This window comes from Leucopleurus acutus (genome assembly GCF_964270905.1).
Source record: "Leucopleurus acutus genome assembly, chromosome: 8".
Classification (NCBI taxonomy): domain Eukaryota; kingdom Metazoa; phylum Chordata; class Mammalia; order Artiodactyla; family Delphinidae; genus Leucopleurus; species Leucopleurus acutus.
This window is the reverse complement of record NC_139151.1, coordinates 39,149,494-39,176,268: the sequence shown is the minus strand read 5'-3', so window position 1 is coordinate 39,176,268 and position 26,775 is coordinate 39,149,494. Positions and strand designations below refer to the sequence as shown.

At 36.6% G+C, this 26,775-nt stretch overlaps 1 protein-coding gene across 2 annotated transcripts in view; it reads right to left on the bottom strand.

The window, feature by feature from the left end:
• Positions 1 to 6,735: 6,735 nt before the first annotated feature.
• The window catches only part of SESN3 (sestrin 3), a 72,617-nt gene continuing 52,577 nt past the window's right edge, over positions 6,736 to 26,775 (bottom strand). For both annotated transcript variants that reach the window (XM_082845217.1, XM_082845216.1), the window contains 7 exons: positions 26,145 to 26,327; positions 23,866 to 24,102; positions 22,958 to 23,132; positions 17,248 to 17,366; positions 16,230 to 16,420; positions 13,717 to 13,861; positions 6,736 to 11,661 (listed from right to left, as the gene is read on the bottom strand). In XM_082845217.1, coding sequence (XP_082701343.1) covers positions 11,575 to 11,661; positions 13,717 to 13,861; positions 16,230 to 16,420; positions 17,248 to 17,366; positions 22,958 to 23,132; positions 23,866 to 24,102; positions 26,145 to 26,327 — 1,137 coding nt within the window. In that variant the 3' untranslated portion in view covers positions 6,736 to 11,574. The remainder of the gene's footprint in view (positions 11,662 to 13,716; positions 13,862 to 16,229; positions 16,421 to 17,247; positions 17,367 to 22,957; positions 23,133 to 23,865; positions 24,103 to 26,144; positions 26,328 to 26,775) is intronic.

Sequence of the window (26,775 nt, the reverse complement as noted above, 5' to 3'; positions counted from 1 at the left end):
GCGCTGCATGTTGCAGCAGGCTTTTGCTCCCTCCGACCTCCTTGCCTAAACACGTAGTTCCTCAATCTCTGCAAGTCCAAATCGTAGCAATTCTAGAAGTGCCTGTTTCAATATTCACTGTTTTAAAAGCCATCACTGTTAACAGCAGACAAAAATGCACGACTCTCCTCTTTATTTGGCATCTGGTTACTGAGTCTAAGCTCGTACTGCTCGCCGCACGACAGGCCAATAATCGAGAGACGAGTTGTTGAGGCAAGGAATAACGACTTTATTCGGAAATCCAGCAGACTGAGAAGATGGTGGACTCGTGGCCTAAAGAACCATCTTGCCTGAGTTAGAATTCAGACTCCTCTTATACTAAAAGGGGAGGGAGTAAAGTCAAACACGTCCTGGCTCCCATCAGCCTCCGGAGGAGATGTGTTAATTTCTTCCTCCCTGCAGTCATTCACAGGTGGACCTGGTCAGGATGTTTCCTGTGAGCTAAACAAAGGTATTTTAGCTTAATGCTCATTACCTCGGAAGGAAGGTTCTTTTTAACTCTCTAAAATGGGGATAATACCTGCTTGCAGGGAGGCTATAATAAAATAATGTATTTAAAGTTCCTAACGTTTAGACAGGACACATGATAACTTGATAAATGATGGTTCTTTTTACGACCCCACATTACAAGCTATTATCTTCTTTCCTATGCTGTCTGATGTTGCCTGTTTTACCCTCTTCTTACCCACACTTCCCCCTTCTTAACGACAAGGGCTACGTCTTCTTTGTCATTACTGTTATCTGTATTTACAGATGAGGAAACGGAGGAACCACAAGATCAGGTAGTTTGTTCAAGTCCAGATAGTTCCCGATGGTGGAGTTGAGATTTGAATTTATTCTAGGACCTGCTCGATAAACCCCAGCACTGCACTGCACTGCCTTATCTTGGCGTGGACTTCCAGGAAGCAAGGCCCGAGAACAAGGTTTCTTTGAGATCAAGTGGCCAGAGTGGAGGACCGGGGGAGTGAAATAGGAAAAGGAGGAAAGAGTAGACTGGTATTCAATTCCACCAGGCCCTCTGAGTCTCTGAACTGCAACCTGGGAGATGGAAAGAAGGAAACACTCATCCCTTGTCTCTAGTTAGTCACTGCTCAGGGGTTAACTGTTAACTCCCTTCACTTGTGGTTGTGCACGATCAGTGTCGAGGCAGGTCCATCTGGCACCCTGCCACAAGCACTCAGCGCAGCCCTGGGGCAGGAAGCCAGACCTAAGAGGTGCTTTCCCACTGTCTCTGGGAAAACCTGGCCCCAGCCTGAGCGGAGCTGGTGGCCACAGCACAGGGCAGGAGGGAGTTAGCGATGGGCCATGGTAAAGTGGTTGATGTGTGAAGCAGCTGGTGTGTGTGGAGTGGCTGGCGCTGCTGCCTCAACAAATAAAGGAGACAGTCAGTGGGCGGTGAAAGTACTGTAACCAGGAGACTCTTCCTGAGTTTCCTCTTGATGTGAAGATGAAGGGTTTGTTTATGTTTATTTTAGAAGCAGGCCAGTGTAAGAGGGAATATTAAGAATTCTTGTCTCAAACTCCTTTTAAAGAGTTCTATGGATGAATTAAAAAAAAAAAAAAAAAGAAGAAGAGGGACTTTCCTGGTGGTGCAGTGGTTAAGAATCCGCCTGCCAACGCAGGGGACACGGGTTCGATCCCTGGTCTGGGAAGATCCCACATGCCACGGAGCAATGAAGCCCGTGCGCCACAACTACTGAGCCTGGGCTCTAGAGCCCACGAGCCACAACTACTGAAGCCCGCGTGCCACAACTACTGAAGTCTGCGTGCCTAGAGCCCGTGCTCTGCAACAAAGAGTAGACCCGCTCGTTGCAGCTAGAGAAAGCCTGTGTATAGCAACGAAGACCCAGCGCAGCCAAAATAAATAAAGTAAGTAAGTTTATATATTTAAAAAAGAGTTCTATGGAAAGATTTGGGCCCACCTGTGTTTTGAAACATCTCAAGTACGTGAGATTATGGGAGAAGAAAATTAAATACATTAGAAACTATGACTTTGCATTGGTAACTTCCACCATACAGAATGGTCCTAAAAGTAAAAAAGTAACACGGTTGTAAGCTTTCCTGAGTCTTCTTTAGGATCAGGCTTATTCTTCTCTTTGGAGAGACTTCTGGCCTTTAAATTGACAAGTCCTGCTTTTATATATTGGTCTGTGAACCTCTCCCTCGGGGAGCGTCTTTTAAATCGTAAGGCCCATTCAGGACTGGAGGAAAAAAAATCTGTTTTTTAAAATTTAAAAAAAGTTGCAAGTTAGCCAGAGAGGTAAGTTATCTAACCTCTTGTTTGGAGCACGGACTATCCTTTTATTTTTCAGTTAAAATGTCCTGTTGAGAGCATAGTCATTTATATCATTAACCTAAGAAACTTAGGCTGAATTAAGGTAGTGAAGTTTAGTATAAATGTGGCATCAGAAAGACAGAGTTCAAATTCCCACTGTGCTGATTCTAAGTGCCAACTCTTGGGCAAAGCTCTCAAGACTCAGTTCCTCTTCTGTAAAATGTCATCCTTTCTTTACAAAGTTATTATGAGGATTAAATGAGATCATATATGTGAAAAGATCAAATACACACATAAACAAGGAGTTTCATTTTACTTTTAAAAATGGCTCAAAGTTATTAATCAATTCCTAGGGAGCTAGGGTCAAAAAGCTGGAGTTTGAACTGGGGGAGAAGTGGAAACTTAGCTGTTGGCTGAGTTTGGTCTGATGTGTCCTGTCCTTTATCTCTCCCAGAGGTTGCATATTATTGAAAAAGGCAGACTCTAATTAGCAAGAAGCTGGTTTTTGCTGATCTCCCAGTACAGCTGGACACATGGCACAAAGGGAGAGTTCTGGCCTTTGCTATGAATTTTTATGTAATCAGCGAGCTACGAGAAGTAAAAAGGGCTCTCCTTGGAATACCTTGCACAAAAGGCTTTGCACATCCTCTATAACTTTTCCAAAGACTATTTTACATTTCTACTTGGGAGTCTTACTGTCACCTCACATTACACATGTATAAACCCCCCTCCCCCCAAATTCTCCTTCCTAACTCTTTATTTCAATTAGCAACAAGACTATTCTCTGGGCTTTCTCATTTATTCACTCAGAGTCATCACTGTACTGCATATTTCAAATATATTATTACACTTCACCTAATCTCAAACAACCATCTCAAGAAGGCATTATCCCCCTCAGATTGTGGGACAGAAATCGACGTTCCTAGAGATCAAATTCCTTAAGGTCACAAAGCTAGTAGATGTGGAAAACGAGCTTTGAATTCAAGCTCTGACCCCAGGTTCAATGCCCCTTTCCTCATTCTACCTTACTATATTTGGTTAATAAGAGATAATAGTGAAACTAATTTGCCTATTGCTGAGATCACAATGGACATTTTCAAAGGTAACAGTAACTGTACGTTTTGCACAACTTACACAATTGCAGTATTCTATTAATGCAGTATCAAGTGACTGTAAGAAATATCACAAGAAAACTGGGTCAGGAAGAAATAAGGGGGAAAAAATGACTCTTACAATGCTGATGTCTTTCAGAATGCATGTCCAGCAATTTAAGCAGAAACAAACCTAGGCAAGAATGCTACTTCAATATTAATTTAAATATATATATAAAAGCAAACAGTGTTCAGTTTTGCCAATTTTATTGAACCAATAAAATTCCTACTAATAACAATGAAATAAATTTCTGCAAGTATAAATGTGATACAGTTTAACAAAACCCATTGTTCTGTACCTATAAATAGATTTTCAAAATGTCATAAAAAGTGCAGTTATGAATTGTTAACATGTTAATACACAGTTCCTTTATTTCAAATGTGTTTGCCTTGACTCACCAACAGTTCCTTCTGCATCTGTTCAAATAATATTACCCATCCCTCCAAAAAAAAAAAAAAAAGAAAAAAAAAAAGAGGCATTAAAGCACTAGAATATTACACAAAAACTGATCCATTCAGGTCAGCTTTAGTCAGAACTGTAGAATCAGCAACATAAGAAAAATAAAACCTAGTTATACACACAAAAAGCTTTCATGGGTTCTATAATCTTCTTAACTGCTGACTTATGTGGAGGGCATAATAGTTGAAAAGCCTTATATGGTTAACTAACTTAGACTATATCTACAGCAGGGTCTGATTTGCCAGAACAAGTTTAAAGTGGCTGTTTAGCAAGTTTGCTATTTTCAGAATTGAAACTATAAATGTATGACCGCCATTTGACACTGAAAATTGTGTGAATCCTAAATTGCATCAATGATCTATTTGATAAAAGCTTATTCTAATTGAAAACCTTATATAGTAAGAGACTGATAGATGTATAGCAGTCTTAAAGATCACGTCATCCGCCTCACGTTAGTCCAAAGTCACGTGCTTCGTAAAAAAAAAAATTACAGTAACAAAGCACAGGACTACAAAGGCAAAACATCACAGCTTCTGATTACATGGAATAAAAAGTACCAAGGAACGCAAAAGATAATTCTGTATTAATACTGATGAATTAAAGAACTATAACAGACGCTTCACAGCATGCTACATATATCACTCACAACTTAAGGATAAAATGATGTCTAAAATTGAAAGATAAGAAGTTGGCAATCTGATTTCATGTGCAATTCAGCTACAAAGTCTTAATATATACATTCATGATGTAGCTGCTCTGCAAAATCAGGTTAAAAAAAAAAAAAGAGATTTCAAGTTCAAATCCTATTTCTTAAGCTAAAGGATACATCCAGTTCTTCCATGACCAGGAAAGTTATTTTCAGGTTTGAAGGAGCTAATCCCAGTAGCAAGGCCATGTTCCAAGTTGACCTGACAGGGTTCTTTGTAACCTTGCTCCAACTGTGCATGTGGCTGTGAGTATTCTATTAGCATGGAGAAGATGCCAAACTGGCTTGTGGTTTGCTTTCTGTGTCTATCTTATCGGATTGAAAAGAGTAAATGTGAGGAGAAAGAGGAAGGGAAAAATTGCATTTTCTTTCCAGGGAAGATATATGGATGTAAAGGAAATTATCTGCAGTAGATATAGAGTTGGGATGACTTTCTTTCCTTGATGAACAAGGGTACCATTTAATGCTTACCCTTTATTTTAGCGAACCAGTGAAATTCAGAAAGGAGAAAACAGTCTCAACATTACGAAGGAAATTTCTTGGCTACCCAACTGATACATTTCCTTTATCCTACCTTTTGATCCTTCCTTATCAGATTTGGGAGTCAGTTGACAATCTGTAAAGACTAACTCAAGAAAGAGACGTATGATCAGTTCCATTCAGTAAGTGTCATAACGCGTATACTTAAGCTAATCAGCATTCATAAACAATATTTTAACATTAAAGACTAGAGAGTGTCTCTCCTTTTGATATTCTTTCTGTTAAAATTATACATTCATTTTTAAGAGGTTAAACTGAGGGGTGCAAGAAAATAGACCGTTTTAGCAAATTTATATACCAAAAATTACATTTATCATATTTAGACTTACTAACATTTGATGCTGTCCTATGAGCTGTAAAATGGGGTGTTTGTTCTAATGGCTATTTTATAGTATGCATTTTCTTATTTCAAAGATTTCCACAAGCATTGAAAAGAATCAGATAGGCATCCCCCAGCCCACCGCCCCCATATTCCTTCTTTTTTCAACTCTGGACTTCATGGTGGTGCAGTCATAATTAAAGCTAGAATGAACACTTCACGACATATGATTTAATAAAAACCATCCTTTCAGTCTCCATCATTCAAGTCTCATTTCTTAACTAGGCATCTCTTCATTTCTGGGCCCTTAAAGGAATTGACTAGACTCTGTTATCAGGTTGGGTTGTTCATGAACGGGCGTGGAAGGCCATCCAAATACCACTGTAGATCATAATAATCTGTACTTTTAAACAGGGGGGGTTTGTCTTCAGGTCTATAGATAAACACGCCCCACGTTAGAAGCCTGACAGTGTTCATCTATGGACCACACTGAGCAGGCACTGGCCAGAGAGGAAGAACTGATGCTTCTTCCTCTTCTGTGTGTTTCCTGTTCCTTAATGATACTGTCTAGATATACCGGAAGTGCAGCCATGGTTGTAAGGACTACGAAGGCAGTGCATTCCCTTTTCATCCCGTAGCTCATTTTCCCGCATGAGAATAGGGGTTAGAAGCTTAGTCTAACCTAGGGAAGCTTAATCAAACCATTATGTAGCCAATTTTATGGTATTTTATCTATATTATAAATCAAATGGTCTTCTGTGATCCAGTAGGACCACCTAAACATGCTTTATCATATGTCCTTCTATTGGAAATGTGTTTCAAGGCCCAAATGACACCAATAAAACAAATGTCTGAAACACCACCCATTTGTATGCCAGAAACTTCCTGTTCCATTGATAGGTTACAGATCAATCTGGATTGTTGGAGAATTTTCACTTTACATTCAAATAACTTGGACTAACCAAATATAGATCCAGGTTAAGATGGTAATTCAATCACTTTAAAATCCTGCTAAATGCTAAATTCTGCATGGTAGAAATAGTTCAATTTCTGTATCATGTATAAATATAAAGATTCCTACTTTGATAGAAGGCAAAAATCTTCTATGATTTATTTAAAATATGGAAGTAGTATTACTGAACAACGGAGAGTGAATCCATGAAAAGGTTGGATACTCTGAGTTTATAGGCTCTTTGGGGATGAGGTAGAGGAGAGCAAGATATTTTGGCAGCTGGGAAAGGGTAGAACAGTATAGGATGGACGAGATTACACGTGGTGCTGCATTAGATCTGGGAGGGTGTCCAGGGCAAAGGTTAGCCAAAATATAGCTAGATGGTAGAGGGATTTCAAGGGAGTTGGGACAAGTCGTATTCCTCATGGATGGGGAAGAAGTAACTGGGAAATGTAAATGCTGGTGACGATCAGCAGGTGGCTGGTGATGTTTCGTTTGGATTGTGAAAAGGCGCTCAGACCAAGATGGGCTGAGGGGAGGGGAAGAGAGAGAGCGTGGTAGAGGTCGAGGCACTTGGAGGAAGAGAAAGCAGGCAGGAAAGGACGGGCTGAATGTAGGCAGAAGCTCCCACAATAGGAAGTGCTCCTTTAGATTAGGTGTGTGATGCTGACGGCAGCCACGCTCTTAGAATTATGGTCCATGTGTTCTTTGAAAGATTCTTCCTTCCTCACAGGTTTCTGCCTTGACAGGTACCTCTACCTCTATGATCCATTTCACCCCAGATATTTTTGTTCTAGGTCTCACCTGAGCGGATACTACTAACGAAGCCAAATTAGCATGGAAGTAAGCCCCACGTACAGGGGGCACTGAAGTTCTGTTGACTGAGATGAATACATTCATGTTACAGTACTGTTTTAAGGAAAGATTATTTGATTCTCAGTCTCCAGAGGGATATAATCGGGAAACATAGTTTATGATTATGGCCACCTAGAATAGGTTCTGACTATAAAATTAGGTAACTTAAAACTCGATCTGAATAGAGGAGCCATATACCTTTCAGTTTATTGTTGAATTATACTGTTGGCAAATTTCCTCTACTATTTATATAACATTATTGTTGCATAATTTTCGCTTCATGCAAGACCGTCTATTTGCATAAAAGAAGAAAAGTCCCCTTAGATAAAGAGAAGAGTTTAAGGTCTTGCTTTCCAGAGGAATGATTTAGAATTGTCTTTAAAACACAACATAAAACAAAACAAAAACCTCATTTTACTAGCACAGTGCAAATCATTTTTATAATATGCACTGAAATTTTTTTTCCCTCACGAATTGTCCTTAGTGTTTAAAAGAATCTTACCATCATACATGCATGCGCTCTGCATGAAAGTGGTGAGCTATTTTTAAGTACAGATCTTTAATTGTTCGTTGATAATTTCATTTTGCTGTGGCATAAAGATCTAAGATTTTGGATTTAAAAACTCTATAAGGTGGGAAAAAAAGTTGCTCAGGAATAATGTTAACTAGCTGTTAGAAGCATTTAAAATCTTTAAGGGACTTAATTAATTATTTTGTATTGGGGTATATTTGTTTTACAATGTTGTGTTAGTTTCTACTGTACAGCGAAATGAAGTAGAGTTCCCTGTGCTATACAGCAGGTTCTCATTAGTTATCTATTGTATACATATTAGTTAGTGTATATAGGTCAATCCCAATTTAAGGGACTTTATAATACAATTAAAATAGGGGCTCTGGTTCAAATATGATTCTGATATAAAGCTGACATCGAGTTTTCTGTTCTAAGACAGTCCTGTGTTGCTCTGTCAATATTATTTGAATTTAAAGTCATAATTACAGGCCAAGGCCATGCCCCGATTCCACACTAGCCATTCTTTATTTAAAAAGTACCCCAAATGGGACAAAGATTCTTCCTGAGACTGAGATAGTATCCTTAGCTCAAAAAGGTGAAGAAATAATAAGTTGTCCCGTCTCAAAAGCCTGTTTTCCTCTAATTATCACAAGTCCATCTGAGGAAGCCTCATCAGAAGGCTCCCAAGGAGGCACCTGCCTGGCCACTCCCGCAGTCGAGGGATCGGGTTCAAGATTTACTTTCAGAGAGGAGAGTAGTTGGATTTTCCTAAGGTGATCTGAGAAATTGAGAGTTATAACTGGAAGTGGGAAAATTTGAAATTCAAAAGTAAACGGCTATCCACCAAGCATATACAGCAGTGGATCATTAGACTATTTTGAAAATAATAAGCAACGGAGTTAGAGGCTTCCCATTCACGTGTGCTTTTCTCACGCACACCTGCACATTCTCAGTTTGGCACAATGCGAGCCCAAGGGGTGGGTTAGCAGATCGTATAGTCACATCAATACACCAATTGAACCAGATATCTCTTTTAAAAATATCACATTTTAATATAAAAAGCTATACTATAAATTACTACATAGTAAATTCAATACTCTGAAAAAATACCACCCTGGAAAACCGCATCAGAATTTCAAGTTTGCATTAGCTGAAGTTCACAGCGAACTCGCTGTACAACGGATTTCACAACCTGGAAGGCTGCGCGCTGCCTCTCGGCAGGTGCTTTGGCGCCTTCAGAGTCAACTTTTCTAGGCTGATTCAGTGAGGTTCATAAACACATTGTTTTGTCTTTGTTTATAGTTCCAAGTCAACTGATTTTCCTGATTAGTGATGAGACAGATCAATGCTGAGCTAATACGAAACCTTGCTAGGAAAGAGATCTAGTAAAGGCACTAAGATTTCCATAACCCAACTCCAGCTACCTACATTTCCGGGGGTTGGGGGGAACACAGAAAACAAAAACTAAGTGGCCATTTTAGTTACTTAAACCTTGTTTCCCCTTTTGGTCTAAAGCTCATATGGTGTTCTGTGAGAATTTCTCCTCCTTTTCAATATATAAAAATCATTTTTTATCCTGTAATACAGGTCACCTGCACAAAAACATAGGGATATTAACTGAAAGAATTCTAGTTAAAAAAAAAAAAAAAAAGTCAAGAGTAAAGGATATCCTCAACTTGAAAGTTCTAAAATTAGGGAAGTCAAATGGACATGCATGTTGTCATTCGTATTTTGCCATTCCCCTAAAGACTTTCTTCGTATTTAACACATATCTATATAATGTGATACGGCATAAAATCAACATATGGTATACACAATAAACAAAACAGACTAGATCTGACATGAGTTCTTTGAATAATCTCTTTAAATAAACCACCCTGTCTTAAAAAAAATTAGCAAGTTTTTTCCTCACGTGGAAGATTTCAAACAAAATCCTGGAATCTAAAAATGCAGAACTATCTCATATTCATAGGTTTACAGTCATCTTTCTATTTTCTTATCTAGAACAAAGCCTAAAAGAAAGCAACCTAATGGATCGTACCAGAAAAGGGTGATAAATGGAAGGGGAAAATGACTGAACAGAACACTAGTCCACAATTCTTTCATGAGAGAAAAAAAGTAAGTCCTAGATAACAAGTAAGTCTAAAATGAAATCTTTGTGGGAACTCTAACGGAAAATTTTAACTATCTTATTCACTATGAAAAAATGGATCTGTTTTAAAACAATTAGCATGTTTGTGTAAAATTCAAGTCACCCTTAGTTAACCAAAAAGTGTTTAAGCAGTGCAGTTGTGTCCTACTGGATAGCTGTAAGCATCTCTTTAGGCACTTCACTGGTTCATTAACATAATATAAATTAAAGCTATAAACACATAATGTTGTGCTCTGTGAAGATAATCTAATCAAGCAACATAAACCAATGCAAAAATGTGACTTTTGGGATGCTTTTTCTTCCCTTAAGACTTGAGATCTTTTTTTAACCAGTTGTCCAAAGAGATTTTTCTGGGGAAGGGGATGCTTTGGCATTATGAAAGGAACATTGTTCAACCCCAGGAAGGCAAAAGCCTTGGGCGATAAAGAAATCTGAACCAAATTTCTTTATGGCTCTGTGTTAAAAGGACACTTCTGCAGTGACATAGTAGGGGGAAAGTCTGTTGAGTATTTTTTTTTTTTTAACATATTGCACTCTTTTGTTGTCGTTCAATCACATTAATGCATAGAAACACAATTTTTACCTTTGAATAATAAACTGTTTAACCTATCATAAGAAAAACCATGGAAAATAAGTTCTAAAAGCCTAACAGGAAAAAATATAGGTATATTATAACCTTCCTCCACTTACTGCAATATAGAAAACACTATGAGAAAAGAAAAATGTGCAAAGAAAATTTTTGGTCAGTCTTATGTGGGTACATGTTTATATGTGCCAACTAAGTGAACTGTAAGTAGCCCTGCAAGCACTGATTATTTCTGATGACTGAGGATTACTGTCAGTGATAGAAAGGATTGTGCATAATTCCACTTTTAATATATACATCTGATATGGAAAACGGAAACTTCTGTTTCAGAAGAGAAAGAAACTAGCTGAATTTGGCATTTCAGTAGCATGCTATAGAATTCATCATGATCAATTTCACATTAAATTATGGACAATGGCTGTATCACATTTCATGTTATCGCCAATAGCAGTAAAAAAAAACAAACAAATAAAAAAAAATAAACAGTGCCTGACAAATAATCTCCTGGGGACACAGATGAGTGTCCTGTGAGCAGCTTAGTTCAACAGCGCATGCTTCTCCTCCACCAGATTTAGGACACAACATTAAAATTCTAGAATGGCCAGAGGAGGTCATTCATTGCTGGATTCCGATATCTGAAAAACAATTGCTTGAGCAGATTGTAAGCGCTTTTCCATATTTAAAAAAAAAAAAAGGGAAGAACAAAAATACACATACACACAAACCCCAAAGCACTGAAGTTAAGCATTAACAAACCAGGTTCATGACTTATGATCAGTATCCAAAATCCCAACTATAAACAATGCCAAGTAGTGCTCCTCAGTATTATTTTTGCAATTGTTAGTCATGTTAAGCATCAAGAAAAAGAAAATACATCATTGCACATTACAGCCGCCCCCAAAAAAACGGCTAAAACTTTGACACTAGAGAATTGAATAATGTTTGATGCTACATCACAAACAGCTTCTGATGTATAGCCTATGTGAAAAGGTCTTTACACATATATGACATTTTCCCTGGATGATGCTTCAGGTCAAATGCCGAGTTATGGCACGAAGAGCATAGAGAAGCTCAGCTTGCATCCGTGCTTCCATTAGAAGTAAATTTACGTGAACCTAGAAATGAAAGCGTTACCAATTTAGTGACCATCATAAACGACTGAAAAAACCTTAATTTTTTTTTCATATATCAGACATTCACAAATGTTTTTCATGGGTATTACAGACGCATATACAAACACACATGCCTGGGCATATTTATGCGGGTACATGATGTAATACTCATAAGAAAACTGTGTTTATAAAAAAAAGTGAGCAGTAAAAATGACCCCTAAAGTCTTAAAAAGTCCAATAATTTTGTTAGGATCGATGCTATGTAAAGCCAGTCAATCTTTTGGGTTATAAAATAAAACTGATTTTTACAAATCACAATTTTCCTACAAATTATACTTTCTTCCAGTTGTAAAAGTTTATATGGCTAAAACTCAGCCCCACATTTCTTATAGCCTATGCTTATTCCTTGGAAAGCTTTTAAAAACATTTCTTACGATTTGCAGGCATACCTCGTTTTATCGTGCTTTGCTTTATGGCACTTTACAGGTACTGTGTTTTTTACAAACTGAAGGTTTGTGGCAACCCTGCGTCAAGCAAGTCTATCGGCATCATTTTTCCAACAGCGTTTGCTCGCTTTGTGTCTCTGTGTCACATTTGGGAATCCTCACAGCATTTCAAACCCTCCACCAGCAAAAAGATTATGACTCACTGAAGGTTCAAATGATGGTTAGCACTTTTTAGTGATAAAGTATTTTTTTAATTAAGGTATGTACACTGTTTTTTAAGATGTAATGCTATTATACACTTAATAGACTACAATATAGTGTAAACATAACTTTTATATGCACTGGGAAATCAAAAATTCATGTGACTCCCTTTATTGTGATATTCACTTTAGTGCAGTGGTCTGGAACCAAACCCATAATATCTTTGAGGTATGCCTGTACTTGGGAGATATTAAAGTGAAAATGTGAAGTTTAAAGCAGTTTGGAATTAGTGTCTGGTACTCAGATATGCACAGCTTGCCTAGAGGTCTTTCAGATACAGCTGTGAACAAGCACCTAACTTTTTGGGGGGGGGGTACAGCTCATCCGATAGGTTAAATTATGTACCCACATATTTTCAAAATGTTTACAAAGAAACATGTTGTGTTTTTTTTAGATTATTTTGATATCTTTCTATAGGTTTAGATGTATTGTTGGATCTATTGATGAGTAAGGAGAATTTCTAGATACCACCTAGTAAAGGGAGAAAATCTAATGCAAACATATAAGCAGAGCATAGCAATCCATCTCGGAGAGATGCTGGAGGCAAATGGGTATTTATATGATGTGTGATCGGCTCTAAGACTTCAAGAAAGTCTGCTAGGGATTGAGGTCATAACATTCTTTATCAAAGTCATATGGTTATTGAGTGACTATTAGGACCCTGAAAAGGTTTTCTTACGCTCAAGCTTAGAAACTGTGATATAAATGGAAGATTTGTGGCCTTTAAGGTCAAAGGCCTAGGATTTATAGCCATACTTATACTGTACTAGTATATTGGTAAAGATCCTTAACATTTATTAGGTCTTAAATAAGGATTCCTATATATTTCAATCCAAAGAAATATCCTCATATAATAACATATTTGGCTCAAAGATCCAAATCCATTATATTGTCAAAATACCAAATTACCAAATTGGAGTGAGACGCCCTTGTTCTAAGAGGTTAACTGTAATGGCTAGAGTGAAGGAATCTCTAAATGGGTATGCCTTCTGGGCATACAATAATATACAATTATAGCTCACACAACATCTCTGAAGGTTTGATTTTTACTAGTAGGATGGTAGACAGTTTCCCAAATGTCCTTTTAAAATATCAATATTCAGATCCAATCTTTCAAAGGCCAATGCTAAACTTTTACTTTATACAGCACACTGGACAAAACACAGAACCAAAATTTAGTTAATAAACCCTAATTTAAAATCACGGAAAGAAAAACAGATGGCCAGATAATGCCACTTCCATTTCTTTGATGGAGCTAATTTATTAATATTTTCATGTATAATTTTTTCATAATCATGAATTCTTATATTGAATATTTGTCTACGATAAAAGGTTTAGTCATGAAACACACCTTTTCTGAGTGTTTGAACTGACGCCAGTAACTATCATACATGCGCTTGGTAGTCCTCTCAGGATAGCAGGTCACTGTCTTAATGTAAACCTTCAGGCTTCGTTCAAGTAATTGATTAACTTCTCCATAGTCATAGTCATCATACCTATAAGCAATACGACAACAAGCTTTAGAATGACAGAATCAAAATTTCTGATTTCTAAAATTATACCAAGACACAATAATTATCTAGTAATTAAATACCAAAAGCTCATTCGTTAATTCACCTAACAAATAGTTACTGAGTGTCTATTATGTGCCATGTTACTCCCCTAGGCACTGGTGATACACAAATGAACAAAACAGACAAAAATCACTGAACCCGTGGAATTTAAATTCTACTGGAGAAAAAAGAAAGAAATGAAAAAGAAAACCATACAATGTATCAGATAGTGATAACTGCTATGGAGATAAAATGCAACTGGAGGCTGGGAGGGGAATTGTGATTTTAGATAGAGCAGGCAGGAAGGCTTCTCTGAGATGCTGACATTTGAGCCCTAAGGCAGGAGTCTAGGGCTTCCCATTTCAAGGAAGAGAGGATAATCAATTGCGTCCAATGCTACTGACTAGTCAAAGAAGATGCTACTGAGAACTGACCATAGCAAGGAGCTATGCAGAGGTCACGGACAACCTCAGTAAGAGCAGCTCTGTTGACATAACAGGAGTAAAAGCCTGATACTGCAGTCAGTTCACAAGAGAATGGGAGATGAGAAAATGGTGACAGTAGACACACAAAGCTTTTTCAAAGAGATTTGCTGTGCATGGGAGCAGAAACATGAGGCAATAGCCAGAGGGAATAGAAGGATGAAGAAAGGATTTTTGTTTTTTTGAGATGATGAGAGAAATAATAGCATGTTTATATACTGATGGGAAAGATCTGATTAAGAGAGTAAAGTTGATTATGCAGGAGGGAGAAGGGAGAATTGCTAGAACAGGGATCTTCTGAAGATGAGAGGAGATGGGATTCTATGCCCAAGAGCATAGGAGTATAGACAGTTCATCCATAATATGAGAGAAGAAAGAGCAAACAGGCACAGAGGCAGATACAAGGGTAAATGTAGTAGTAGGAGCTTGTGGGATTTCTCTTCTATATTTTCTGTTACTTTCTAACCCAAACATAACGCTTAGTTTAAAAAAAAAAAAAAGCCTCCAGGATTTTATATAAACTTTATTTAGTAGCATCCAACAGAGAAAAATAATCACCATAACATTTGTTATTTATTGTCTTGAACATAATAAATATTTATTGCAACTGAATTAAAATCTATTAGTGTTTATTTTTCTTAATTAGGTTGGTATAATATCTGTTTTAAAGTGTGATGATTCTTTCTAGAATGGTAGATGGGCAAATAGCAGATTTATTATTTACCATTGTAATAGTGTCCTTTAGGTGGACTATTTCATTATTAGTCGATTTTTCAGGAAATTTGGGATCTTTTAAAAAGTTATAGAAACCACGTTGCTTAACAAATTGAATTTTAATTCCATTCCATAAAGGCTTTCTGATACTATATCAGAAAGGATATAGTATAGAGTCGACTGAATGTATCCATTCAGTTGACTGAATGAGGATTTTCTTCAGTCAACTGAATGTATTCATTCAGTTGACTGCAGGGGATTTTCTCCTTCTGCAAATCCCTCTCCATAAAAGTCTTCAAAACCCAGCTCAAAAAGGATGTTCTCCAAAAGAGCTTTCCTGATTAGACCATTCAGTCTCGTTCACTGACTGACTCCCTGTCCTCTCAATTCTAATTTTCTAAATTTAGAGACCACTAATTTATATTGACTTACAGTTTCATTTCAGTGTTCTTTTTTTTTTTTTTTTTTGCGATATGTGGGCCTCTCACTGCTGTGGCCTCTCCCGTCGCGGAGCACAGGCTCCGGACGCACAGCCTCAGTGGCCATGGCTCACGGGCCCAGCCGCCCCGTGGCACGTGGGATCCTCCCGGACTGGGGCACGAACCCGTGTCCCATGCATCGGCAGGCGGACTCTCAACCACTGTGCCACCAGGGAAGCCCCGTTTCAGTGTTCTTATGTGAGCTTTATGAGGGAGGACTCTACCCTAGTTTTATTTATACCTTAATTACCATTCCTTCAAAAACTAACCAACCAACCAACCAACCAGCACTTCTTACTGCCATCTAAAGGGACATAATATATACATTTTTAAATGTCCAGTTCGTCCAGTAAGGTTTCTCAAATTGAGTGATTCTCTCCTATCCCCAATGATTACTGATATTCTTTTCCCTTCTTAGTAGATTCTAACTACTATAGTTATATATGCATGTTAAGATTTGTAACAGTTAAACAAAGAAAAATGCTTTTCTATTAGACAGAATTAATTTTTAAAAATCAGAAGTCCACATGTAATATTTTCTCCCCAGAAGCATATACTTCTCAATGGGATAGAAGTAAGACGCATGCCAGAATTTTCACTTAGAAACATATAAAACTGTCTCCATGATGACCATACCTGATTCCGAACATACAGTGAACGTAGTTAAATAAAGCTCTGCGCAGCATGGTTGTGTCAACATCCTCATGGGTGGCCATAGTGTTATACGTGAGATTGTAGACCATGCGGAACTTCTCATCAAGAAGATGTCCAATGTCAGAATAAAGTCTGTTCACCAGGGAGAACCCATGATTTTCCCAGGTATAGTCCTAAAAAAGTAAAATGTATCTCCAATTACAAAATGGTCACTCTCCATTTAAAGTCTATGTTTTTAAGTGTAACTACTGAAGCAAGTAAGTGGAGATATTTCAAAGTCCGTAATTCTTTCACTAATTCCAAGTTTGCAGCTTTACCAAGAATGCTTCACATCAGTTTGTAGATGGGAGTGCTGTGCTGTTTCCTCGGTGGGTCCAGGGTTTGGCACACTGGTGATGAACTCTGGTTACCTCCTGTCGTCAAGTACTATGCAAACTATGCCGTCATTTGGAAGGACCCCAGAAGACCTTGGAATATTCCTATGTGACTAAACCTACTCAGTGACACGGATGGTTAGCAGATCATATGAAGCAAGCATGGAGGAGTCTGTCTTTATTCACACTCATTCTCTTTTTATGAACCACATCACTACTATGGCTCTTTTCTAGGGCTGGGGAGGGGCTGGCCCTTAAGCCCGTAACTACTGATGTACATGATTTTATTACAAAATGCCTTTTTATTATAAATGTGAACATATCACTCAATTTCCTCCCTGCCCTCTCCAAAAAAGGACATTAAACAACTATCATGTAATAATGCAAGTAACTGAATAAAGCAGTTTCCTTTTGCCTTCTAAGGGGGTTAATGTTGAAATAATAAACCATCAACTGGGACATCAAATCAGACAAGGCCAAAAACTAGGTTAAATAAAAATAGTTACAGATTCTATCGAAATGCTCTATTAATTTATTTAGAAGTCAATTTATTTACATTTCAACATTTCACAATTAAAATGACAGTATCTCTTCTCCAGTTTCTCTGAATTAAAGGCATCTCATACCTGAGCTCGGAATGTTGGCAAATGCTCCTCTCCTCGTCTGGCAAAGTCTTCATACCCAAAACCAGGGTCTTCGATATATCGGGAGACATCAGATGTTATAATCATGTCATCCTCAAAATCTAAGGACAATAATGAACAACCTAGTGTTAAGGAAACCATACGGAGTTAGAACAAATGAATCAACTTCGTTTTCCTCCACTTTTTCATTTAGCTTTTCCATGGCTTTCCAAAGTGACAATATTGACTACATGGCTTAAATTCACATAAAATACCTTTACCTGACGTTTTGAATACAATTTCATTACCAAATATTGGCAATCGTAACATTCAGCTGTAGTTACCCAGGCAAAAAATTGACTAAATATCTAAATAGTAGTAGTCAAGGATCAATACATGTGTTTTACTTATTTAGAAAAGGAAGATAGCACAGGCCTTTGAATATAAAGCTTAAAAAAAATTTTTGATCTTTCCAGGGGATGAAGTAGGATGTGGGGAAAGAGAAGGGATGAGGTGAAAGACCACTTAAAATTGAGTTTAATGTTAAGATGAATTTTATTAAAATTAGATGGTGTTTCATCTGGATGTATTCACAGTGAAAATTAGTTCAATAGAGTTCATTTTTAGCTTACAAAGAGGCATCCAGGGAGAACTTGTAAGGGTTCACAATAGGGAGGAAAGTAGACTTTTGGGTACCACTATTATTCCCTGAGTTGATTTGGGTGCTAGTTAAACAGGAAGGATCAGTTTGTGTGTAAAGTTCATTAAGTTTTACACCAAAGATACATGCGCTTTTCTGTGTACATGAAAACAACAAGGTATACAACATATGAAGTAAACAATGTGCTTCTGAGACTGTGATTAGAATATTATCAAAATGGCATTCAGAAAGACAGAAGACTATAATAATATTTTAAGACAGTTGACTTCTGTATACTTGATAATATTAAAAATTTACCACTGAAAAATTGTAAATGCCCAATGCATGTTAATTTGATTTAAAGATAATTCTTTTTTAACTTATTTTTTTTCCCTAGGTTAGTCTGTCTTTATAATTACTCTTTTTCTGATTTCAACCACTAAAAGGGAATGAACAACCTTTATTTACTACCTTCTACTCTAGAAAATGAACACATATTTTTCAAAATAAAACACTAGTTTCTTCCACATAAAGAACAGCATTTTCCTAATAAGTGTTTTAATTAATATTAAATAAATTTAACATTTAATAAATAAATAAATATTAAATAAGTAGTTAATGAAACAATTTTGTGACATAATAAAAATTATAATCCTCAAGTGGACAGTCTTGAGAAGCTTAAAATACAAGTGCAATTACAGTAATTCATCTGAAAGACCTAATAGACTAGTAGTACCTGAATTATCTTTAATCTTTGCTATTCATGAAAATCCTAGCAATTATTCTTTTCTCATGAGTTTTGACCCTTCCTTAGTTCCCTTGGCATGGACTAATTAGGGTGCTTAATATAGGCAGGAAAGCTCAAGTGCCCAGGCTACCCAAACTAGGAAGCAGCTTATTAAAATCTTACGTAACTTATTACACATAAAGAGAAGAAACTAGCATTTGTTGAGTACTTACAATATACCAGATACTATGCTATGTACTTAATATCTATTTTTTCATTGTTTCATTAATATGAAAAGAAATATATACTTAAGAAATAAAACTAACTGTAAGTTACTAATACCATTATCAGTACTGAGTGTCAGTAACGAATACAGTGTGGGTTAGTTTAAGATGATGTGGGAAACTTGTACACATTAAACTACTTAAACTGATCTGAAGCTTTTAGGTGACTTGCAGTTCTCCGAAGAGAAAGCTCAGGCTTCTTCCCACCCAACCCCACAACCACTGCCCTGTCTCCTTGTGCTCCAGCCTCTGTTCAGATAAATAGAAACACTTAAGAAATGGTGTTTTCAATGCATTCTCTCTTAACATGTATGGACGACGTTATGCTTTCCTGAATTCAGTTCATCACGTAATAAATATAAATGAAGCCAAAAATGTAAAATGTAGTAGCAATCACTGAGGCTGCTATGAAAACTAGGAGTCTTGCGGGTTAAACCAAGACCAGTGAGTAAGTCTCTGATAAATAAGTTCTATAAACTTATTTTATTTATCAGTTCTATAAAATAAACCTATTTTATAGAACTGATAAATAAGTTCTATAAAATAGTTCCTCTCTTGAGGTGATCTTCCCCCGACACTGTACAGCCAGGTGGTCTAATTTGGCGGACATCGACCCTGGAGTTGACTATTACACAGCTGGCTCCTTTGACTTTGCTCTTAGCTTTTGTTTTGCTCATATATATTTCTAAATTGTCACAGGAACTTTAAACATTTTAAAATAAACAATAAAGAGTAAAACCAAATATGATAGAATTTTTCCTACAAATAATATCCATCTATTCATTTTCAAATTAGGAGTCAGTCCAGATCTGTGTTCTAGACAATTTTGTCCATAGAAGGAAATATACAAAGTTCTCTCACACTACAAATATTTTTTTCCTAAATTTACCTTAAGAAGTTAAATTAAAAAAAAAAGTGTCTGATCGACAAATATAAAACTCTAATCTTAATTCTATCTAAACAAATATTTCAAACTCTGGACTCAAAATATTATTTTACATATTACTTGCATTCTTCTGCTCCTAAGAGGTGGCTACTAATATACTACAGAAAATACTGTGTTACAGTAATGGAGCACCATTCTAACTTGGAAAAACAAAACAAAACAAAACAATAAAAGCTAGTTAACTCTGTTATCAAGCTACAGAATTCTCCCCTTGTAGAACAATTTAAACATTTATTTTCTCCAAGAGGTTTGAAAAACTATTCTTAGAATCTCTGCATGGACTCTAAAATGCTTTTATCACACTGATCAAACCAAGAAACTTGTTATAGGGAAAAATAAATTTCTATTTCCATTTTAAAACGTAGTAAGTCTATAAAAATAACTCAATTAGCCACTTACTGAGTCATTTTTCTGTTATCTTTGTGTGACCAGCAAATTTAGTACTGGGAATGGTGAAGAGTTAATAATGAAACAATTTATTTCCTTGAATAATTTATAAACGATGCAGCCTTTTCTGTTAAAACCAGAACATAATTTTTGGCTAGGGTCTAAGACTTGCTAGTCAAAATTCACTATAGAAGCTAGAAGTCCTTGCTCAAGGGTCCAAGAAGGTAAAATATATTTTCAATACTAAAAAAAGAAACCCAAAAGAAATAAAACATTTATATGTCCTTTAAGCTCTAATGGTCTTAGAGAAGCTTTAAAAAATTAATGTCTATGCCATGTTTCACCGCTATTCAGCTCCAAGTATTTTCTAACCATTGTAACTTTTTCTTTCACTCTGTGCTATTTAGAAGTATACTGCTTAATTTTTAGACACTTGAGAAGTTTCCAGTTATTTTTGTTACTGATTTCTAGCTTACTTCCATTACAGTCAAAAGTTATGCTCCATGAAATTTTAATCTCAAAATTTGTTGAGATTTGTTTTATTAACAGTATATGGTTGACATTGGGAAATTTTCTATGTGCACTTGAAAAAATGCTATATGTTGCAGATTGGGATATAGTGTTTTATATATATCAGTTAGCTAAAGTGTGCTAAATAAGTTTAAATACTCTCTGGATTTTTGTCTACTTACTCTTTCAGTTATAAAGAGGTGTATATTAAAATTTTTCATACATACACACAAAAATTAATGTCTAAAAGTGAATAGATATTACTAACCTTAATACAATTACATTTTAAAATATTGGTTTACCTAGAAGGCTCATTACTTTCCTTTGTCCCATTTGTTTTCCCTGGATGATTTTTATAAACAACGCTTTTGATTTTAACTCCCAAATATATGCTGATAACTTCCAAAACTTTATCTTGAGCTTAAAACTCTCTCCTGCTCAACACTTGCTGCTCCAAGTGTGGTTTGCTGACCAGCAGCACGGGCATCACTTGGAGACGTGATAGAAATGAGGCTTCTCAGGTCCTGGCCCGGATGGACCAAATAGAAATCTGCATTTCAGCAAGATTCCTCAGTGACTCAAGTGCACATTAAAGTTTGAGAAGCACTGTACTAGATGTCTCCAGACTGGAAGCTTTAGAGACATCACAACTCAACATGTCCAAAATAGGGCAGGTTACTTGCTCTTTAAGGTTAGAAAGGTCATCATGATAAGGCCTCTACCTACCTAATCAGCTTCCTCCTCACATTACCTACCTCGTGAGTTACGTCCTAATGCAGAACCACTTGCTTCTGCACCCAGCATCCTGTTTCCTTACCACCGTGCCTTGGCTCAGGCAGGTATGCTGTTCACCACCAACTCCCCATCCCCCAGCCACTGTCAGACTCCCTTGCACTCAAGTCTCTAAGATTTAGCTTCGAGCCAGGCAGCTGGAGGAAGTCCTCCTCTAGGACCCCTTCTGTCCACACTCCTCCCCCACCACGACTGGGTCCATATACCCTTCACATTCTGTCATGTATTGTAATTATTTCTTTCTCTCCCACTAGCAATGAGAGCCCCCCCAGAGGGCAGGAATCATGCCTTATTTAGCCTGGAAAGCTTAGTACCTACCACCCTGCTGAGATTACATAGGGTACAATAAATGTTTGTAGTATGAACAGTAAATCAATAACCAAAACAATAAGCTTCTTTATATTTGGCATTTCCTGCTGGTTAGAAGCTCTGAGAAATTATTACTAAATATACTCAGTTTGGTAGATAAAATCTTTCATAAAAAAAATCATTGGGGAAATGATAAAAGGGGTTCTTGTTCTTCCTGGTAAAACTTCTGAGAGCTATTGGTCAACGGTATATTTAACAAACAAGTCATGGCCAAGTCAATTACCCTCAGGATTTATGAGACTGACTAGCTTTATGACTAGTCATTTGGAAGCCCTCTTTTAAACCAAGGGAACTGTAAAAATAAATGTTATGTAGATTGATGACTTTGAAGGGTTTAAGCTTTCAAAGTCTACTGAGTCTATGCTATTTTAATAACATTTACTATGTGGTGCTCAATATCTTTTTTAGTCATAATTGGAAAGTTTCCCTCCTATTTCAAAGTCTCTCAGAGTATTAGGAAAAAAGTGTGTTCTTAAGACTAGAGCAAAGAAGCCTAGCTTTTAATACAGAATGAATTCCTCCAAATTTAATCTAAGAAAATGACCTAAATAATATATTTTTATAAAATTCCAAAGGTTTCTCCAAAGAAATGCAAATGCAAGTGCAGTATAATTTTAGAACTAATCTGGAAAAAAGTGGCAGTGTGAGAACAATCCTCCCACATAACTCCCCACCCACAAAAAAGGCAGAGATAGTTCTTACAAATTACATCTGTCGAAACAGAATTTTACTTATCATTAAAAAAAATTACAAAAGTAGGATGGATTAAATATTCCTAGCTAACCTTATAAGCAACTGGTCTGCTCTGAAAAAACATTTTATTCAGGATGGAATATGAACTACAAAACTGAAGTACCTCTCAACTGAATCTGAAATATATTCAAAGATACACCAACATAAGAGGGGAAGCAATGGCATCAGGGTCAGGTAGAGGAGAACGAAATTAAAGGAACGTGGTAGTAAAACCGTTTGGACATATCCATATGGAAAATACTGAAGGTGGTCTGTCAGGGTTCTAAGAACAACTAAAAGGCAAAGACAGTGAAATAAAAAAGCACCTGAATGAGGAAATGAATGAAAAGTATCTCCAGAGACCACAAAAAGACTTTCTTTCTTCTCCTTCTCAAAGCGAGTGGTCATTTCTTCCTGAGATGCCTCTTCATCTTCCCTTTCTTCTTGAAGCCTTTTCATTCTTTCCATTAAGGCCTCTAGCTCACTTAGAGAATCGACGATCTGGAGCCAGAGAAGATAATACTGGGTGTTATTAATATTAAAAGTTGTTCCAGTCAATGTCTCCATCTCCCAATGTCACCTTATGCATAGTGGCACTAGCAGAGTTATTAAGTTCCTAAGTGGGTTTTCCAGTAACTCCAAAGAAAATCATATGACAAAATCAAACATTTTCAGAAGTGTAGTGTTTCTGCTTCAGCTATAAATACAAAAAGTTTATATGAATGGATTTATTTAATCTAGAATTCTAGAATTTGGTATATATTAAATTACATTAACACTTATTTTGAAAATTGAGGCAGCCTTACGATTTGTAATATGATTTGTAATCTATTTGCTTTAAAAGCTTCCTTAAGACAATTCAGAACTTCAGGTACAGGTTAAATTTTTACAGTAATAAAAATTATACAAAATATTTCAAGTACATAATATCCTGTTTAATCAGATAAATTCTCTAGATTTTTTTTTTTTTTTTTTTTGCGGTACTAGGGCCTCTCACTGTGTGGCCTCTCCCGTTGCGGAGCACAGGCTCCGGACGCGCAGGCTCAGCGGCCATGGCTCACGGGTCCAGCCGCTCCGCGGCACGTGGGATCCTCCCGGACCGGGACACGAACCCGTGTTCCCTGCATCGGCAGGCGGACTCCCAACCACTGCGCCACCAGGGAAGCCCTCTAGATATTTTTAACGTAGCAAGTTAAAAGGCAAAGTAGTAAAGAAAACAGTTAAGAAAACTAACCCCAAAGTTGCTGCCTGTTAGAGATGCATTCTCTATGTTGTTGTCATTAGCGAGATCACACACACAGAAATTGTTGACTGATATTAGCCTGAATCCATTGGAGATTTCTGGATCTCTTTCTGGATTGATGCCACTACCAAAAACAAAGCTTGCCAAAGCATGATAATGTGCCAGTAGGACCACAGCATGTACCAGTTCGGGCAGAGACCAATTATTTTCTCCGGTTTTGACAAGTTTCTGAAACGAAAAAGCAAATCAGAGTAAAAGTGAAAATCATACAATGCTACAAAGCAATTTTAGAAAGTATGGAAAAATCTATAAAATTTCACATGTCCATTTATAATACTTAAAATTCCCTTTAAACATGTTTCATATATTAAAGATACAGCTTTGCTCAAACAATGTTACATTAAACCTATCAAACCTAACAGCAGAAGTATGTCGTGGCTTCTCTGAAATTCCTTATATATACAATGGAACTTCTGCTTCCAAAGCACTTTTACATATTATGCTATTTTAATAAGGTATTTTAGAGAATCCAAGAACACTGAAGCTACTTTAAGTAGGGAAGGGACTTTAAAGATTCTCTAGCAAAATCATTCATTTTATGGTTTTAAGGTAGAGACTCTACCTTAAAAATCACATAAAAATTTATTCAGTAAGTTAACTTTTAGTTATCTTTTAGATATCTTCTCTGACGGAGGAAGAACCTATAGCAGATGAGAGAAACTGTAGAATACTAGCTCACATTTGAAAGGACATAAAGAATATCAAAGCACTTTTTTATACGTTATTTTACTGGATCCTCCAGATGAATGATGGAATCATAAGTGAAGCCATTAAAAGCAGTAATCCCTCCAATACCAATTCCAGCTGTTAATCCGTCAGGGATCCTCTCCCATCCATCTCTGTCTATCTGTCTGTCTGTCTCTTTCTCAGTGCGTGTGGATGTGTGGGGATATGTCCTGCTGTGCCTTCACCCCCCCCCCACCCCACCACAAATGTAAAACCTTCATTTGTTTCACTTCACAGCTAAAACCCAAAACCAAAAAACTGCTTTTGCCTTACTCTCCATTATTTAACTACATACAAATTTAATATATTACCAAAAGCTCAGGGGAAAAAAAGGGAAAATCAATCATATTCTACCACTCTAATGTAACTTTTACATATCTTCTTTTATTTTTATAAGTAGTATTATATAATCCGAGTATACATACATTTTTCTCTGCTTTTCAAACCTTTTGAAAAGTGCAATGTTCATGGGGCTCCACTGTCTTCTATTAATTATTAAGCATGGGCTATATTGTAGCCCAGGACTATATCTCCATTCCCCTTACACTTTCAAATTGCTATAACTTTGTTCATATTTTTATAAACAATCCCTAATAGATAATAAAAGTCTGAGAGTATGCATATTGACAAAAGCTAAGTTTGGTTTAACTGGGTAAATAACTAACAAGATGAGGAAAAAACAAAACAAAACAAAACAATACCAAGGACATTTCTATGCATTAGAAGCAGGGATTTTAAATACCTAAGGCTTCTACTGATAGTGATTTAGATGATGACTCCTACTTATTGAATAGTGACCAAGTGCCAAGCACAGTGCTAAGCATATTATACAACAACCTCACCCTGGAGGCCTTTCACAGACACTCCTTTTGAAGGGCAAGTGCTCCAGTCAATCACAGTTCTCTCTCTTATCTAAGTTCTAGTTTCTAGAGGCATGTATGTAAGCATACACACACCAGTTAGCAAATCATTTTTATTTGCAAAACCACTTTTTCAAAATCTTAAAATTATGAAATGTTAGAACTAGAAAAGAGTTTAGAACTCATTTAATCTAAGTCCCTCATTTTATAGCAGGGTGAATTACCAAGGCCCACAGAAGTAAACATACTAAAGGTCACAAACTTGTGGGTAAAAAAGTTAGGAGACTAGAACCCAGGTATCTTATCCTGCTAGTGCATGTTCTTTGTTCTATCTACTGCTTGAAAATAGGAATCAACTTTTCTTATAGCTACTCACTAAAGCACTAGTATAAGCTAATTACTGATTACTTGAAGAGAAATATTCATTTACATTTAAATTAAACCCACTGACTTTCTAAATTTATCTTTTTTACACATATTAATACACTATTTTTTATTTTTCAAGTTCCTAATATGCAAGTATTTAAAATTAAGTCTTAAGTAAAATACTTAACTAAAGAATTAACTCTTAGTGAGAATCGTTAGTAAACTATTTTTTTTTCCCCCGAAAGAAACACTCAGTACCTGAATGTGCTCTTTTGTGATCAGCCAGGGTCGGTGTGCTAACAGCTTGTTTATTTCATTAAGATTTTTCAGTCTTTGTGGTACATATTCCAAACCATTCAACCACTCAGCAATACCTCCTGTCTTTAAAAATTCATCCACATGCATGTTTATTAAGTAAGAACACTGATGTCTAGCTGCAGCCTGAAACACAAAGAAAAAAGTTAGTGGATAAAATAGTCATGGTATGGTCTTATTCTACTATTACTAAGCCAACCACTGAGATAGAGTTAATTTTTATAGCTAATAATTCTTTTCTTACAAAATCCTCTTCCTAAAACTTTCATCACAATGCTGTCATAGATTCTTGAGTCAATACATAAAGCTGATACTTTATATAAGCTAATGTCACAAGAAGCCAATTACTTCCCATCCAGAAGTGGTACGGGTCAACCTAGAACCCATTTTCTATTTATGTTAAGGAAATACATGTTCATTTCATTATGGTAAATGATATCAACTGTATTCTACCTAAAAAGCAATAAAATCTCATTAACTTGTACTGTACCAATTCAGAATGTATGCTGATTTGAGTATTTCTCATACTCCCTTTGAGATAACTGTAAATCAGCCTTATCTGTGCCCATCCTCC